This window comes from Acromyrmex echinatior, chromosome 8, assembly GCF_024713525.1.
Source record: "Acromyrmex echinatior isolate Ae372 chromosome 8, ASM2471352v2, whole genome shotgun sequence".
Lineage (NCBI taxonomy): Eukaryota > Metazoa > Arthropoda > Insecta > Hymenoptera > Formicidae > Acromyrmex > Acromyrmex echinatior.
The window spans coordinates 765,517-783,588 of NC_141859.1; the positions used below are offsets into that span (position 1 = coordinate 765,517).

General features: G+C 37.1%; 3 protein-coding genes across 4 annotated transcripts in view; 1 reads left to right on the top strand and 2 right to left on the bottom strand.

The window, feature by feature from the left end:
• The window catches only part of Ser (protein serrate), a 43,546-nt gene extending 34,372 nt beyond the window's left edge, over positions 1–9,174 (top strand). Inside the window, exons 4-6 of the mRNA XM_087408712.1 lie at positions 3,412–4,030; positions 4,724–5,367; positions 5,464–9,174. Coding sequence (XP_087264838.1) covers positions 3,412–4,030; positions 4,724–5,367; positions 5,464–7,178 — 2,978 coding nt within the window. The 3' untranslated portion in view covers positions 7,179–9,174. The remainder of the gene's footprint in view (positions 1–3,411; positions 4,031–4,723; positions 5,368–5,463) is intronic.
• A 4,172-nt stretch (positions 9,175–13,346) lies between these two features.
• Positions 13,347–14,876, bottom strand: Arl2 (ADP ribosylation factor-like 2). The gene is made up of 2 exons (XM_011064047.2): positions 14,673–14,876; positions 13,347–14,497 (listed from the first exon to the last, which is right to left on the bottom strand). The coding sequence occupies exons 1-2, from the start codon at positions 14,735–14,737 to the stop codon at positions 14,008–14,010; spliced, it is 555 nt and encodes a 184-aa protein (XP_011062349.1). The 5' UTR covers positions 14,738–14,876; the 3' UTR covers positions 13,347–14,007.
• A 1,000-nt stretch (positions 14,877–15,876) lies between these two features.
• On the bottom strand, positions 15,877–17,735 carry HSPBAP1 (HSPB1 associated protein 1). Of its 2 annotated transcripts, XM_087408714.1 has the most exons (5): positions 17,467–17,735; positions 17,220–17,345; positions 16,828–17,141; positions 16,391–16,757; positions 15,877–16,305 (listed from the first exon to the last, which is right to left on the bottom strand). In XM_087408714.1, exons 2-5 carry the CDS (start codon positions 17,340–17,342, stop codon positions 15,949–15,951), a joined length of 1,161 nt encoding a protein of 386 aa, XP_087264840.1. In that variant the 5' UTR covers positions 17,343–17,345; positions 17,467–17,735; the 3' UTR covers positions 15,877–15,948. The 2 variants fall into 2 exon arrangements, with proteins under 2 accessions (XP_087264840.1, XP_011062350.1); XM_011064048.2 differs by having other exon boundaries at positions 17,220–17,735.
• Positions 17,736–18,072: the final 337 nt, after the last annotated feature.

Here is an 18,072-nt window from a genome sequence, read left to right on the forward strand (position 1 = left end):
ACGTTCCGCGATTTCTATCTTTATTTCACCGTTCCGGATTCTCGTCTCCCAGGGAACGTGATTCCGTCACGTCCGCGTTTTAGCGCGCAGGAAGTCGCAGTGACGAGTCAAGCCAAGAGGAAGATGAGTGTCGCTGTGCGTGGTCCCGTAAGGATCGTAAAACACGCGAATTATCCCGGAGCGTGCCTCAATGAGGCGGACGTTAGACGCATGTCGTACGATCGCCACAAAGGTAGCGACACATCACGCCAGGTCCCATCGCACAATGCTGCGCCGACCAATATAACAGCTCTTTCTTCGCTGCTTAATCGTTACTTCCGCCTCGCCGTGACCGCTCCGTGGTTACTGTCATCCCTTCCCTTCCCTTTTGTGACGGGACACAACGTATAAGGTCGATCATATGCAGACCGACGACTCGAAGAGACCCCGACCGCGTTTATTTGATGATTCCGACTGTTAGATAGATACGTAAGTCCTCTTTCTACACTCCGGCGTTCAAATCATGTAATTCGTTTTCAGAACAGTTCGATTTGCGCAATAGGTATTGTAACATTAAAATAAGAATATCCAATGCTGTTACAAAGAGGAAATGTGGATAAAACAACACAAATAGATGTACAATTCCTATCTTTTGCTACTCGAGGTGCAATATATATTTTCTTCAGAAGATATACAGATTGCAGAGACTTTATAAATATATAAATTAAGAAGGCACACGTTAATTTCGAAAAACTGCGCACGATACGCGCGATTATTACCTCATTATTAAATAAATTTTGGAATATTATAAGAGCTACTAGCTAGAAAGTGAGATCTATGCTCAAATAATAATTTGCTCATTTATTTCGCATGTTTGTTGCTTATGATATGCCAAAGAAATTTAAATAACATTTGGTTACTTCGACGTTGCTTGTTTTCCTTGGCACTGTGAACTTTGAAATTCTACTGTTTGATAACCAGCAGCGATGATCATCTCCGACCACTCGATAATTCGCTTTTTGCCATATCAGACAAGTGCGAGAGCGATAGTTACTTTCATGCAATACTTTCCAGTTTCAAATAAATTCCTGATTTTGTCGAATCTTCTTGACATAAAGCGTGACGCCTAAAAAGTTTCTCCCATTTACAACGCGGAAAGATCGAGTTATCGTTTTGAGCACGTTCTACTTAAATGGACGGAAAAATGCGCGAACCCCAATTAGAAACTATCGGCGAAGATCGCGTGTTCGTGCAAGGCGATGAGTCGCAAGTCTCGGTTACGAGAGAAGAGAGAAGAAACGAGAGAGAGAGAACTGGCTCCAAGATTTTTGCAGCGCTGTGAAAGGTCAATAGGAGAATTTCACTCGTGCATCCTCTTCACACGATGCGCCAACTTGGTCGCGCGCGATGGAGGTAAAATCTGTGCACTAAGCGCATACGTGCTCTTTTAACATTTGACAACCGTGAAAAGATCTTGTTCGTGATAGGACTTAGCATACGAAATTCATAAATTTGATTTGTAAAAATATTGCTCCGTCTTGTCTAACTACAATTGCTATGATAAAATTAGATATATGATGATAAAATTAGACTAGGAAAAAGTTCTTCAAATTAATAACGTGCTTTCTTGTATATTATTTGTCATTAAGAGACAAGCCTTTATCTTGCACGCGATAAAAATATAATTACACTCTGGGAGAAAGGGTCGCATCACAGCGACGATCCTCTCAACGTGCGGATTACCAACGGACAAATAAAAATTATTCTTTCAGCGCGTGCAACCACGGACGAATTTTCCTGGAAAACGCTTCCGTGCTATAGCTGAACGACCAGCCCAGTCATAATTGTGCGCATACGAAGTACGATCGCACGAAAAATCGCAGACCGCGGGTCTGGCAGTCCGCCTCTTTGCGCGCAGCTGTTCCGTACAAAAAGGCGTACGATGCGGAAAAAGGAAGAGAAATGCTTTGCGAAGGGGAATCGCGCAAGTTAATTTACCTAACTGCCGGCGTATTAATCAATCGCGAGCCGTAGGCATACGAGTAGCAGCACGATCGTTTCAACCCATGGGGGATTTATAGTTTCTAAACTGTGCGAAAGGACTACGAGCGAGGCGCGCGAGAGAGTCTCCAGAGACTGTAAAAACATGGGGCAAGGCTTGATTAGCTCGATCCTCAATGACGGAAGACAACGACGACAACGACGACGACGACGACGACAACGTTAGCATACGCATCTCGCGGGAATCACGGCTGGTGCAGCACGGCAAGAAAAGGCTGTCGTATGCATCGTCATTTAGGGGACTCCGAAGTATCGCGATGCAGTCGTATAAATATCCGTAAATGTCCGTTGTCCGTGCCGGACGAGAGAGCGGGATTATTAATCATTAAGAATGCCGCGAGCGGTATATACGCATGTATATACGCGCGAATGTACGTACGCGTGTACGATAATCGCGTATGCATGGTAACGGTAAAGGTGTTGGTACACGGTCGACTGAAATCTCGAAAAGACATACGTACGTACGTATGTGCACACGATCGAGCGCGCGGCATGAGTTTTCGTTTCACGGTTGGAGGGATAATCCTTCTCTCTGTCACTTCTCATCTGTCTTTCTGTCCCACCGGCTAATTGAGTTGCCCGGTCCCGGCGAGATCCCCGTCACGTACGTCCTCTTTTCCGTGCCTCTTTCCTTTTTTTTTTTATCCTGGCGTGAGGATGGGAAGAAATCGAGGCGTCATCGTCGCTGCATCTTCCTTGCGTTTCATCGTTTCCGGAGATATGGTACCCCGACCGCACCGAAATTAGTTTTCTTCGTGCAACCACCTGTACAAAGAAGCGTATCTGTTGCTTTGATATTTCTTCTCACGTCTAATATAACCGAGATATCTGCAGATAATCGTGCGTATTTCTTTCGAGAAACAGTAAAAAGCATCACTCGTCAGTTCTTCTCTTCCGCGTTTGTCTCGACGCATACACCAGTTTCGTTCATTACATCTCCGCTAATTACATTTGCCCCGACTGTATGACTGTTACGTGTCGCATGTCGCGCACGGAAGACGAATAAAAGACTTAATCCGTCTACGTCATCATCCACAGATGTCCGTAGATATCTCGAGATGATTCTTTTCGAATCTTTCATTCAATAGCTACATATAATCGATGGATAGAACTTAAATCTCTCAAGAGTACGCAAAGTATATTAATCTTCGTGATACAGTTATATCTTACTCATAATGATTGGAAAGTAAATGAATACAATGAGAAAGTGTTACACACGGCTAAATGCCGGAGCTGCAGTGACAAAACCGTCTTTAGCGAAGTTCTTAGAAATGATTATGGATCGTTAGAACCTTACACAAGCACTCCGGATTGAGCGCGACCAATGCACAGCATATAATAATATATAATAATTTGCAAAAATTGTTTCAGCCGTGTGCAAGGAGGGCTGTCACCCCGTGCATGGTCATTGCAACGTCAGCGGTGAGTGCCAATGTCGGCACGGCTGGCGCGGTGAGCTGTGCGACCAATGCATGCCTTATCCCGGTTGCAAACACGGCTATTGCAATGGCTCGAGCTGGCAATGCATCTGCGACACGAACTGGGGCGGAATACTGTGCGACCAGGATCTCAACTATTGCGGCACCCACGAGCCATGCCAGAACGGCGGTACGTGCGAAAACACTGCTCCCGATCAGTACCGGTGCACATGCCCGGAGGGCTTCTCCGGGCCTACCTGCGAAAAAATCGACAATCCTTGCGCGTCCAACCCATGCCTGAACGGCGCGACCTGTCGCGAATTCGGCGAGACCGCGCAGTGCGAATGCGCCCCGGGATTCTCCGGATCATTTTGCGCGACCGACATCGACGAGTGCGCTTCGCAACCGTGCCAGAACGGCGGTACCTGTGTAGACGGCAAGAACGGCTTCGTCTGTAACTGCCCATTTGCCTGGAAAGGCGTGCTCTGCCAGTTTGACGTGGATGAGTGCACGCTAAAGGAGTCGCCCTGCAAAAACTCCATCACTTGCATCAACTTGGCCGGTGATTATAGGTAGGTATCACTACCTCTGTTAAATTATACATCTTGTGCCTTGTGTATTTGATGAAAACTCGTAGAATTACATATATTAAACGGTTAGATGAAAATCTTTTTATTACAATAATGTTTTTATTACAAAAAAGTAACTAATTGATATTTAATAATTATAGAAAATATTCGAAAATATTCGAAAATATTGACATTCGTTATTATCATAGATCACATATATTATTAATTGATTTGATATAAATATATGAAATATATATTAATAGACATATTAAAAATCAATGCTTTGAAAAATGAAAACAAATTGATATTGTAAGCTGGAATTCTGTTTAGTTTTTCTTTTGTTTTTAATACAATGCGTTATGTATGTAATACATAATATAATTATTAGAAATTAAATTATAGATAGTTTTCCTTCATTCTCCGTAATACAGGGCGTTAACAACAATAGTAATAATAATAATACATTTTTATTTTTAACTTACAAGAGCATTGTAATAACTCGTTTTATTACCCATGCCGCTCGTAAAATAATATTGACGCAGAGAAAAAAAACTATATTGTAGTTGCGAGCGGCAATGAATAAATCCACACACAGGGAACTAAATTATGTTTAAATCTAGTTCAAGTTTTCGATTAAACGATTTTCTCGCAAGTCGCAACCTTACCATTTACAAGTTTCATCGTTTTGTTTCGCAGATGTCGATGCCGGAGCGGGTTTACCGGGAAGAATTGCACGAAGAATATCAATGATTGCGTCGGCCAATGCCAACACGGTGCGCTCTGCATCGATTTAGTAGATGATTATCATTGCAGCTGCACTCCCGGTTACTCCGGCAAGGATTGTGACGTTGATATCGATGAATGCGCGTCCAAGCCGTGCCAGAACGGCGGTGATTGTCGCGATCTGGTGAACGCTTACGAGTGCGTGTGCCCGGTGGGCTTCACTGGCTACCAATGCGAAATCGATCGCGATCATTGCAGTCCGAATCCGTGTCGCAATTCGGCACCATGTTTTAATACGCAGACCGACTACTACTGTCACTGTCCAACACAGTGGCAGGGTAGAAATTGCTCGGAGCCGGCCTTGAATAATCCGCAATTCGGTGTGTTGGACGATGGGCAATCGGGCTGCGGCAGCGAAGGTACTCCATGCGGCGGTAAGGGCCGATGCAGCGGCGGCAGATGTATCTGTGATCCGGGCTACACTGGCGTGCATTGCCATGAGAACATCAACGATTGCCGCGGCAATCCCTGCTTGAACGGCGGCACGTGCGTTGACCTGCTTAACTCGTTCCAGTGCATCTGCAGGGAGGGCTGGAGTGGAGATCTTTGTGACCAAAGTAAGTAATAGAATAAATAGAACATTAAGAAACGTGATGAAATGGAAATTTGGTTGATCTAGACTCGATTATTATGTGGTAAATGAATTCTTCTAGATGTGGATGACTGCTTAACACAGCCTTGCCACAACAACGGTACCTGTGTAGACGGCGTGGCAGATTTCACGTGCATTTGCCAGGGCGACTGGAAGGGCAAGACGTGCACCCTGCGCCGCGGCCATTGCGATGAAGACACTTGTCGTAACGGCGGCGATTGCAAGGATCACGGTGACAGTTTTACATGCAACTGCCCGCGTGGATGGGAAGGCACAATCTGCCACATCGCATCGCCATCGGCGTGTACGAGTAATCCTTGCGCAAATGGCGCAACCTGCGTCAATACGGTTGATGGCAGCTATCGATGCGTCTGTCGCGAGGGTTTCGAAGGACCGGATTGCCGGAGCAATGTGGACAATTGTCAACCAGTGCCATGTCTCAACGGTGGCAAATGTGTGGACGGTGACAACTGGTTCAGGTGCGAATGCGCGCCTGGGTTTACTGGCCCGGATTGTCGCATTAACGTGAATGAATGCGCGAGCGATCCCTGCCACGGAGGTGCCACCTGCGTAGACGGCATCGCGAGCTACTCGTGCATTTGTCCACCTGGTAGAACCGGCCCGCGATGTGAGATCCGGACAGCTGGTGGACCCGGTTGCACAGCCGCTACGTGGGAGGATGAATGCAACGTATGCGAGTGTCGGAATGGTAAGAATCAATGCAGCAATATCTGGTGCGGACCGGGCAACTGCTTGAACGGCACCTCTTGCTTGGCTCACGAGGTCTGCGTTCCTAGTCCGGGGGAAAGTTGTCTAGCGCCACCGTGTCCAGCGTGGGGCGAGTGTCGTCCTATCGAAACTGGCAGACGAGTTGGTCCACCGGCGCTACCAGCTCCTCCATCTTGCTGGCCCGGACAAACCACGCTCGGACCAACTTGCTCGAGACTTACGATACTATTGCGAAGGGATACCCTGGCGTCTGGCACGTCAGTGGAACTATTGTGCCGTCGTTTGAGGAAACTATTGGCCGATCCACGAAGACCTCAATCGGTAGTGTTACTGTGTGATTTGAAGCCCGGTGATAACGATACGATAGAAGTGACCATTTTCTCCGAGGCAGCAGCGGACGCGGCCCGCGATCTCGGCGAAACACTCAGTCGTCCACTAGCCAGACCTCTCGTATTAGTTTCTGTACTAGAGGTCAAAGTAGAGACAGCGCTGCTCAGCGAGCCTAGTTTGGCGAGTGCGGCTAATGCCAGTAGCTACGTGACTGTTTTGGGCAGCGCTCTGGCGATTGTGCTATTATTGGTGCTATTCGGTAGCCTCTGGTACCTCAAAAATATGAGGCATAGATCGAACCTGACGGCGACTACTAGCAGCGAAACTTCATTACACCGTCATCGCAGCGATCTAGACGAAAAGTCGAATAACCTTCAGAACGAGGAGAATTTGAGGAGATATGCCAATCCTCTGAAGGATCAGGATTCCGAACCCCGCGTGTCCGTTGTAAGGCCTTTGTCAGGCACTTCGCTTGGCACATTAACCGGCACCGAGGAAAGTCTCGAAATGGTATCTGAAGAAGGCAGACATCGTTTGCCACCACTCTATAAACCGCCCAGCGCGGAAGCTAGGAACAATACGGCCAGTTTTAGCTATGAAGAAGGAGCGCATAAGCCTTACATCAAGCCCAGATTGCAGGAACCAATGTACCCTCATCAGCAACCAGGTACCAGTCAAACGTCGGGGCCGCATCAAGTGCTAACGGTACACGTGTGATTAAATATCATTAAAATAATGTGAAGAACAGTGATTTTTTTTTATTTTTCTTCCATACATGATGCACTAAAGAAAAATTCTTAGAGACTTGAAAGATAATGTGAAAGGGACTGAACTTCACTTGAACGATCTATTTTTTTTTTGTTTTTGTGATAACGGAAAATGACTTTCGATTTCGAGATTAACTTGAGATGGTTCTTTTCAGGTTCTTCTTTATGAAAGTTGAATCAATGTATAATATATTAGGGACAAATGCAGAGAAAAAAGAAAGAGGACGATAGGGCTCAGCAATACCATTATGTTATAAGACATAAATATAATAACACATAAATTTTCAATGCCTCTCCGAAGCGCATTTTTTATGATCGCTTTATTTATAGTATTATTAGAATATGATTATTAAAATTTTCAATTTCTAAATAATTATAAAATAATTAGCAAAAATATTAGTACTATTTTCAGATTGAAAATTTAGAAAATAATTAAAATTTATTTCCTTTCTTTTTCTCCTCATCCGGCCCTTTCATGCTTTTATATGACGACAATAAACGATTGACATTTATAAATAATTTTAATGATAATGATCAGTTGTTATCGTTGTACATATGTACATAGCTCGTACTTATTAATTTCGCTAAGCCTGTATTTCCTCCGCATCATCTTCGGCGTTGCCATTCTTCTCTCCTGTACGCGCCCTCGATTTTATATGTTTATATTTAATCTTATACTCTTTGATATTACTTTATATATCGCCATTGTTAGCATTTTTATTTTCATAATTTAAAAAATAGGATGGCATCGTCGCACCTACGAGATGTATTGTACGTTTGTCATACATAATTGAAGCAAAGCTGCGCTTTATTCAAGATCAGAAGATACATATAGCATGTAAATAAATTTGACAAAAAATACGAGAATTTCTTTAGGTATCATTTGTGTTTAATATATCGCGCAGACAATCGCTTGATCATCGTACGTGAAAGTATGCTTTGTATGATATAACGTGGGCTTCAAACGTTCCTTCAGACGATATTATTGTGATACTCATAGAAGAAACAACGTTATTGTATAGCATTACTATGGTACTCTGCGTGTTCATTTACTTCATTTGCTCGAGTTTTATTTTTTTTTTTTCGCGAAGATATGACACGTGATTTTTATGCGATGAGAAATATTGCCATTGCGAAAGAATGTTCTATACGATACGCTAAATCGCGGCGGCACATTGTAAAGAACATGTTAGCAGCGTAAATGTAATATGATTTAGAACTCGAACGCAGAATAAAAACGATGTACATAGTGACGCTATTGCATCGTGGAACGATGTAAATAAATCTAAGTACACATGTCCAAATCGTTTTCATCCCGAGTCATTATCGACCCACCCTTAGATGTGCAATTCGTTTTTTTTTTTATATTAGCATTTTTCGTATTCTCTAGCAAAGTGTCAACAGACTAGTTTAAACTGAGAAACATAGCTCGTTTTAGGCATACATAGATTTACAGCAAGAAGGAACCAACTTTTATAATAAATACTTTATTTTGTAGAGAAAGCTATATTATTGTACGAATACATATATAGAAGAGAATGAGAAAAACGAGGAATATATATATATATATATACAAATATATATAAATATAAATATATATTATATATTATTTTATATATTATATTATTTTTATTTTATTATTTCGTATTAATTATTTTCAGATCATAAGCAATAGTTGATCATTGTCATACAATTTTTCGTTCATTCGTCGTCTTCAAAGCGAACGACTGCATTAAAAATCCGGCACACTAATGCTTTTGGTCTAATTGACGATAAATAATTAATTAAGAAACATCCACGTTGTGATTATTCGTGTTTGATATCGAGAAATGTGCGAACGAATGCGTGTATATAAGTTCCCTCCTATTATCCCCTCTTCTCCCACTCTTCCCCCACATAGGTTTATGACGATGTGAAGGATTTCAATAAAAAGTACAACCATTCGACATTGCGTTTACGATTTATTATACCTTTGCGTCAATGCGACAACGCTCTCATAAGCATTCCCAGCATTGAAATCACTGAAAGAGAATAGAATAAATATGAAAAAATAAAATTATAAACTCTCGCAACAACTTCTTTCAGTAATAAATATCATAATATTTTACATTTAATTAACAGAGTCGTTTTATATATTTTTTGTTATTTTTGTAAAAATGAGAAAAACCTGATGAGAAAAAATTATGATGAAGCTATTGGAGTTATCTTCATTGTTCGTTAGCCAATTAAGAAGTCATAAATTTATTTGCTTCTCTTCAGAGATAGAGATACGGGCGGCGGATTTTATCAGCGGCGCCGATTTCAATGGCCCATCACGATTGTTTCATTAGAGATAATACCGATACCATTACCATCGAAAGCGCGGCCGAGATTAACAAAGCGCTTGGCGGGTCATCTCGTCGTTGCCGCGACGAGACGGGACGGATCTTCTCGTGCACGAAGCACGTACCGTTGAATGAATGATCTACCGAAATTACAATACAATGGACCAGAAGAGCCACTTGACAAATACCCGGTAGATGAATCATGCGTGATAAACGATTTGGTTCGTGTGAAACACGATAGTAGCCGCCGATCGCCGCAATAGCTTAGGGTAATTCCGGTATATACGCCGCACCTATCAAAAATTTAATTTATTAGTATAAGTATTATTTACTATGTTTAAAGTAAACGAACTATATCAATAAAAACTTTTTGTACTGCCTGCTACTATGAAAAAAATATTAGAAATTTGAAATATTTATTTTTCATATTAAAAAATAAACTTTGTGAAACTCTTGCATTTTTGCCGTATATTCCATAGGAGTGAGATATATGACTACTCATAAGAGGGGGAGAGGGGAGGGGTATGTACGGCTCATAAAAATTTATAAATAATGCGTAAAATGACACAATAATTTAAATGTATTTATAAAGTTTTATAACTGGTCTTTTACACGCCCTAATCATTTTATGTAGATTATAATTTATGATGGCGTTACTTATTACAGTGACAAATCGATTCAACTCAATAATTTCATTAATATTAACAATAAAAAGCTGAAATCATAACACAATACTAATATAATATAAAAGCATGTAACAGAGTAGTTGCGGGAAAATTTCCCTCGTTCCTTCTATTTTTTTCTGACTTCTGCGACATAAATCTCGATACGGTGTATTTGCCGGAGTTACCCTATACCTTTTATTACTTGTAAAATACATTTATTATTGTGAACTTAAGTATTGTCCCAAAGACAAAGAATTTATTATATTACATTTAATTCAATATTATATTTGTTTTAATATTATAATTATGCAATGTGCAATATTATGCAATTTAATTTCCATAAATCTGCAGCTAATTTCACATAACGAAGTGTTATAAAATTAAGAATCATGTGTTATGTATATCTTGATATAATAATATTTATATTTATACAAATTTTCATTATATCACCAACTTCATTGAAGGAATAATAAGTATATCAACCATAAATATGGATCTCACACAAGTATTTAACCAATAATGTGATTTCTACAATGTTTCGATATATTTTCTTTTTCACAACTGAAAGAATAAATATATTCGAACAGTTTTCATATATTTTATGTTTAAAATAAAATCATATGTGATATCAAATTATTAATTAACGATAACGATTAAGATATAATCACAAATAACCTTATTATATAAATTTCACAAATAACCTTATTATATAAATTTCGCAAACATCATTCAGACATTGGAAGATGACAAGGATGTTGCCGAGCCATTGCAAGATGTAGAAATAAAAGTATGGACTTATGATGAAGATGACACTGAAATCGTGGAGGAAGAAAAAGAAGAGGAAGACATCAAAACGGAACCAGAAATAATCGACAAGACTGACATATTTACTGATTTTATGGCAGAATTTGGAGCAAAACGGACGAAGGAATTGGCAATTAAGGCTGAAAAGAAGAAGAAACAGCTACGACAACTGATCGGTGTAACTTAAGCGTGGTAACTTGGTAGCTTATTATTTTAGTAATATACAGAATGTCCTGTATTTCAATGTTCGCAATTCAATTTTATTAGATAAGTATGTCGTAAATAATTAAGCTACCACAACACGAATAAATGACAGGACCGATCTGTCTTTAATTTTGAATAAATCTCTAGTTAAGCGCTGTGATATGAAAGGTAGGTTGAACAGAAGAAAGATGATGAATCTGAAGAAACGCTGATCACGCCAGAAGATGAAGATATTGTGAGTGAACGAGTATCCACTGAAAGTTCGATTCATCCATGTTTATACAAGATAGATATCAGCGATTCTCAGCTGAAAGTGAATCCGTATACGATGTACCAGGTTCCGAACGATCCCGGATTGCTACCAGCTTTCTGGTTGTTACGTGAACGCCCGCCGATTTACAGCACTGATGGTGTGCAGAAATTCTACGACATAGTAAAACGTGCCGGTTTGAGATCGATTGGTTCGTTAAAAGATATGCTCTTAACAGATCAATTAAATCTGAGTTATACTGGATTTAAGTCACCAATAATGAAAGCGATCTGTGAGGCTTTGACCGACAATATTTTTGTACGAAAACTGGATTTGAAGGTACAATAAGTTTAAGTAACAATTTATATGGATTGTATAAAATCCTAAATAAAATAATCCTAAATATCTTAAAATATCACTTACATGAAAATGATTATTTGTTTGAAAACTGTCTATGAATTAGAACTAAACTTAAACTTTTTGCTCTATGATGCAAATGTTTACTTTGCGTTGATTAATAAAATTTTTTTGTCCAATTAACTATTTTTTATATTTTTTATTATAGGACACTAAACTATCCGCGAATGCATGCAGATATCTAAATGATTTATTACTTAAAAACAACAGTATAATCGATTTATCACTATCGGGTTGCCGAATTGGCACGAATGGCGCAAAAAAATTATATCATGCGATATCGGAGAACACAGCCCTGAAGGTGCTCGATCTCAGCCGTTGCAACATCGGCAATGAAGGCTTCGAATACATCGCGTCTGCATTATCTAATAATCAAGATTTGGAGAGTCTTGATCTATCCGACAATCATCTGGACGAGATGTGCTCAAAAAGTCTGTACAATTTGCTCTCGTCCAAAAGCTTGACGCATCTGAACTTATCTTGGAATTCTCTGTATGACGCAAAAGTCTGGAAAGTTCTAGTCAATGGGCTTAAGAAAAATCGAGAATCGCTGCGTTCCCTGAATTTATCTTGGAACGCAATTGGAGAGGAATGTGTTCATCATCTTTATAATCTATTATCACGCTCGCGGAACATTGAGGAGCTGAACTTAAGTTGTAAATATATATCAGATTTTTAAAAATGCATATTTGTATTAACGTTTCTACGCACACAATTATAAAAGAAATTATAAAAGAAATAAAAATTAAAAATCGTCAAGTAGACAAAAAAGAATCTTTTATCAAAAATAATCTTCCTTACTTATTTTTTTTTTTTTTTTAAGAATGGCTCAATTTTTTCAACATTCATTATTTATATATTTCATTAATAAAAAACGAGATAGAAAGTGTCATGAAAATCGTTTTCATATAATAAAAAACGAAATAAAGTATCATAAAATATTAATATATCTAGCAGTCACTTGAAATATTTTCTCGGAGGAAATAAATTCCAAAAGCACGTGTTCTTTTCTTAAAAGATTAATTTTTTGCGATTCAAAGGGAATAGATTTAACGGAAAAGATGCTGAAATCATAGCAGAAGGTATATCGAAAAATAATACGCTTCAAGAATTACAACTGGGAAACAACCCTTTGGAAGCACAAGGTGTTTCAGCTTTGATTCACGCAATTACGCCGAACATATCGCCCGATAGTGCTTTGCGTCTTTTGGATTTAGAGAACATTTGGGCAAATAAGAATATTCTTGAAGACTTGGAGACAATCAAAAACGTCAGACCGTGGGTTACAATCAAATTAGGCGGTATTCTGAGCAATTATCAGCTCGTTGGACCAAATGTTAGAAGAATACTTCTGAAGAGAGCAAAATACGAGACAATGCTACCAAAACAAAAGAATCGACGACGCAACTTCGGCCAATTTGTGATGTCGTTGACAGACAAACTAATAAACCGAGGCATGTTCGCACGAATTTATTAGATTTTACAGCTTTTTTTTCTTAGTTTCCTCCTTCCTAAATTTATAAAAAAATCATAATCGTTCGTATTTTAAGAAAATAAACAGATTTCTTCATTCTTGTAGAAAAATTTACACAATTAGTGCAGACGTTCAAACTAAAGCTTTCTACATCGCTCATCAATGAGATAATGAATGCATTCCAGGGACCGTATAAGAGTGTCGATCAAAAACTGTTGAAATCATTTTATTTGGAAGAATATCCAGAAACGATCATAGAATACAAAAATAGTACGAAAAAAATTGAAGAAAAAGAAATTAAAAAGCAAATACCAAAAAAAAGTGAAGTGAAAAGGAGAACGAAAAAACGAAAAAATTAATATAGAAAACAATAAAAAATAAATCAAAAATTAAAAAGAATATATATTAAAAATATATATAAATTATATTGTTATGTAATAAATGATTGAAAAAAATTTTAGAATCTCTTTATAATACTATATTACATATTTCACATCGTGAAATATGTGATACACTATAATAAATGTCATTTTGCAAAAACTTATCAAGTATTAATTTTTGCTTTTAATAACTAAATCCAATATCTAAATTTATATATGTGTGTGTGTGTGTGTGTGTGTGTGTGTGTATACATATAAAATTTAATCTATATAAAATATTCTTGCTGCAATATCATCAACAATCCAATTAATACCATCGACTAGATTTTCACCCGTCATAGCGGAGCACTTATAAATTTGCCAATGATGAGTCTTTATATTGGGTAACTCCAGAATGTCGGCTATGTCAGCTGCAGATAATGCACCAGGCATATCCTGCTTATTGGCAAATACAAGAAGACTTGCTCCTTCCAATCTTTCCTCTTGCAAAAGCTTGTACAATTCTGTTTTGCAATCATCCAATCTCCTTTTATCTGCACTGTCTATCACCCAAACAAGTCCATCTGTTGACTCAAAGTAATTTCTCCAATAGGAACGCAATGATTTTTGTCCACCCACATCCCATACATTGAGCTTGTATCCACGATGTTCTAATGTCTTGATATTAAAGCCAAGCGTGGGTGATATAGTGTCTATTGGTTCACCATTGAGTCTCTTCAACACTGTCGTCTTGCCTGCATTATCCAAGCCCCTAAAATTTTAACGTGGCATTGTTAAAAGCAAATGAAGAAACACGTATATATTTCAAATGATTATTCTTCAATCATTTAATGCATTGTAAGTTCAGCAAGCGTAATATTTATTAACCTGTGTAAATCAACCACAAGCTAAATATATAAAATAGATACACAAACACAAATACGTACAACATTAAAATTCGCATCTCCTTTTCTTTCTGTTTCAATTTTTTCAGCACCGTTAACAGACCCATTGTCAATCCATTAATTACTCCACGATGTTCAGCTCGTTAACAAATAAATGTTCGTATGCGAACAAAATTCTTTCGAGTTTGACAGAAACGTTTCTAACCTCCAATTCAATTTGTTAATTCTGATCACAAATTACACAATCGGTAAAAAGCACATGTAAAAACGCCACATCTTGTACTGATTAGGTACTATTATCAAAAATGATCAGCCGAGTGAATTTTCATATGTTATCAAGTGAGTGATGGATATAGGATGTGGTCCACAATTTGACAACTACAAATAAAAATGCTACGAAACTTTTGATTGACCAATCGGAAGAATTTTACTAACTGAACAATCAAAAAATGCTTCGAAGCATTTGTAGCAAGTGGATTAGCTATAATTGTATATTATATGTAGAAAAAAATTATAGAATTCATCATTATCAATTGTCGATATAAATTTTTTATCAATCTATAAATACAAAGCTATGGCAACAACATGAAATTGTGATTCAAAAACTTTCTGATTGTTTAAACAATTTTATATTTTCTTATATTTATTTACATATTTTTGGAATACGTATTCTATTTTAGGGACTTATATTTTATTCACTTATATTTTACGAGTATTCTATTTTATAGGGACTTATATTTTATTCAATTAAATTCAATGACAATTGAATGAGTATGTTCTCATCAAATACTAAAAGATTTTTTCACAATTATAAATTTCCAATAAATTGTTTGTAATATTTGCAAATTTTATGGAATGTTGCACATCTATACATAAAAAGTTAATTGATATATATGACATATATGTATATATTAGAAAATGTCATTTTTTTCCCTATAAACATCTTGAAAAAACAATATGAACTTTCCACGGTATCTAATACATATATGATACATTGTATATATTTAATTTTTATAAACTATACGCGGATAAAGCTGAAAGTTAAATATTAGGTGTTGGAATTAATTCGTAGCGTTTTTTAATGAAAGAATGTTATTTATTTCACATGAGCATTAAAAAATACATTAATGAAAGTACTTCCCATCACTTGTAAAACGCTACGAATTAATTCCAACACCTAATAGTTTATCAAGCAGTGTATCATCAATATTACTGTTAATAAATAACATAAAACTGACACAATAGATAATTTAAAAAACTTAATTATTTTACATGCAATATTACGTTTATAAAATAAAAATGCAATCATTAAGGGTTATTAGTAATGTCTTTCTAATAATACTTTTGCTGCTTTACTAATAACTTCTGGATGACATAAAGCATTGATAAGAGATTCAAAAAATGAGTCATATTGAGGATTAGGTACATAATCTCCAGATGCACTTGTTTCTTCTGATGGATATTTCTCCTTGTCTCTTTTACGTCTTTCTTCAATAAATTCTTTTAATTCGTGCTCCTTTGCATCAGGTAACAATTTAACATAATAGGGGTACTCTTCAGCTAATTCTGTTGCAGTTTCTGGTTCAGGTTTAGGTCTTTTCGCTGGTATTTTTGGAACTGTCTCCATTTGTTTCTCTTGCTCCTCTTCTTGTGCACGTTCAACAGCGCATTCGACCTAATGAAATAGTTTTATAAATTAAACCCAAGTTCTATCTGTATTTAACCAACAATATTGATGTTTCTTAGAAGAAAAAAATTACTTCTGTTGTATAATATGTAGTTAACTTATTTGGAAACTGATTATAATCTCCCATCTTGGCTATTATCAATTTTACTAGAGCTTCCTCGACTCGTGCCCTGCTATCCGTTTTCAGTTTTCCCCATATATTAACGCTTACATTGACTTTATCTAAAGATTCCACGTAATGCCACCAACCATTAGGCACAAATAAAACATCTCCAGGTTCTAGAGTTATTAATTTTGGTTTGTATGGTATATCCAACAAACAATCTTTTTCTTCTTCACTTAGGCAATAAATATTAAATCTGCTATATACAGTCGACTCCTCGTAAGGAAGTCTAACTGGTATCAGAGGAGTATTAGGTGGATAAAGCAACCATTGTTTCCTACAAATAAAATAGGTACAATATAAACAGAGATAATATTAAAACTAAAAAATAATTGAAAAATACGAACCTGCCATGTATTTGTGCTACCAAATTATAACCATAGGTATCCCAATGGCAATCAGTATGAGCACCTTTGCCTCCAATCCAAATAGTAGAATACATTCCATTTTTACCAAGTTCTTTGTCAATCCCAAATTTGAGCCAATTAAAAGATTCTATAATGTCTGTATTATCATTGAGCCACTCCTTTATATGCTTATAATCACAGTAATGCCATATATTATTCTGCTTTGTTTCTTGTAAATCAATAAATTCTTGAAACGTTAATTGAATCGGTTTTGCAGGAGGACTCAAGCACCAATGATGATGTTGAAGAACACACTAAGAAATGGATTCAATTAAATTATTAATAAAATCATTAAAACAATATATAAATACAAGTATATCGCTACAACTTACTGTACGCTTGTTATGATTACCAATTCGAAATGGCAACTTCTTATTTCCAAACTTTTCAACCAATTCAGTCAGACTCCACTGAAGTAATTTCCACTCATAAGAACCATCAGAATTTTGTAACATGTTCTGAAACAATATAGGTTCTTCAAGTTCTGGTAGAATTTCTTTCAGAATATCTTCCAAGGGTTGTAAATGTCGACTCATATTTTTAATTATCTTATAAGATACAATTGTTAAAATTAGTCACTTTTCTTATCTTTATTGAATTATAAAATAATTGATCCTATGAAATTGATGATTATAAAATAATTGATCTCTTTCCTATGAGATTATTGATTTCAATTAAATAAATCTCTCAAACTACATATCAATGTTTATGTCCTTTAGATATTATCTTCTGTTTGTAAACTTTGATATTATCTCATTGATATTAAAATATATGTGATAATTTCAACGAATATTCTAGGTCAATGTCTGATTCACATTGCGACATCTAACGTACATACATGATGATATGATATCCAATAAGAGAATTCGCTTATTCCTAGTTTCTAGTTACACATTTTTGTCCAGGAGGCAATTCTCCTATTGAATTTGAAAGCAACGTGAATCTTGCATCAAAATCTATTTGCCTTGCTTTAAAATCTTCAAAAATATTTATATTAAAATGAGATAAATTTATATATTCGGATATTGAAAAGAGAAAACAAAACAAAGGAAGAATTGATCAATCACACTGATCGTGTGACCGAATTGTTCAAATGATTTGTTAATTCTTTCTCTATCCGAAATTTCGGACTAATTTCTAGGATCATAGGATATGGTCAACGGGTGCGGTGCTACAAATGCTTTG

What these genes read in the sequence shown, in the direction of transcription:
- Arl2 (XM_011064047.2), bottom strand. Translation starts at nt 14,737, where the DNA reads ATGGGTCTGTTAACGGTGCTGAAAAAATTGAAACAGAAAGAAAAGGAG. An exon ending in GAGATGCGAATTTTAATGTT is followed by an intron (nt 14,498 to 14,672) that starts GTACGTATTTGT and finishes TTAAAATTTTAG; the next exon opens with GGGCTTGGATAATGCAGGCA.
- HSPBAP1 (XM_011064048.2), bottom strand. Translation starts at nt 17,423, where the DNA reads ATGAGTCGACATTTACAACCCTTGGAAGATATTCTGAAAGAAATTCTA. An exon ending in GTAATCATAACAAGCGTACA is followed by an intron (nt 17,142 to 17,219) that starts GTAAGTTGTAGC and finishes TCCATTTCTTAG; the next exon opens with TGTGTTCTTCAACATCATCA. An exon ending in GTAGCACAAATACATGGCAG is followed by an intron (nt 16,758 to 16,827) that starts GTTCGTATTTTT and finishes TTTTATTTGTAG; the next exon opens with GAAACAATGGTTGCTTTATC.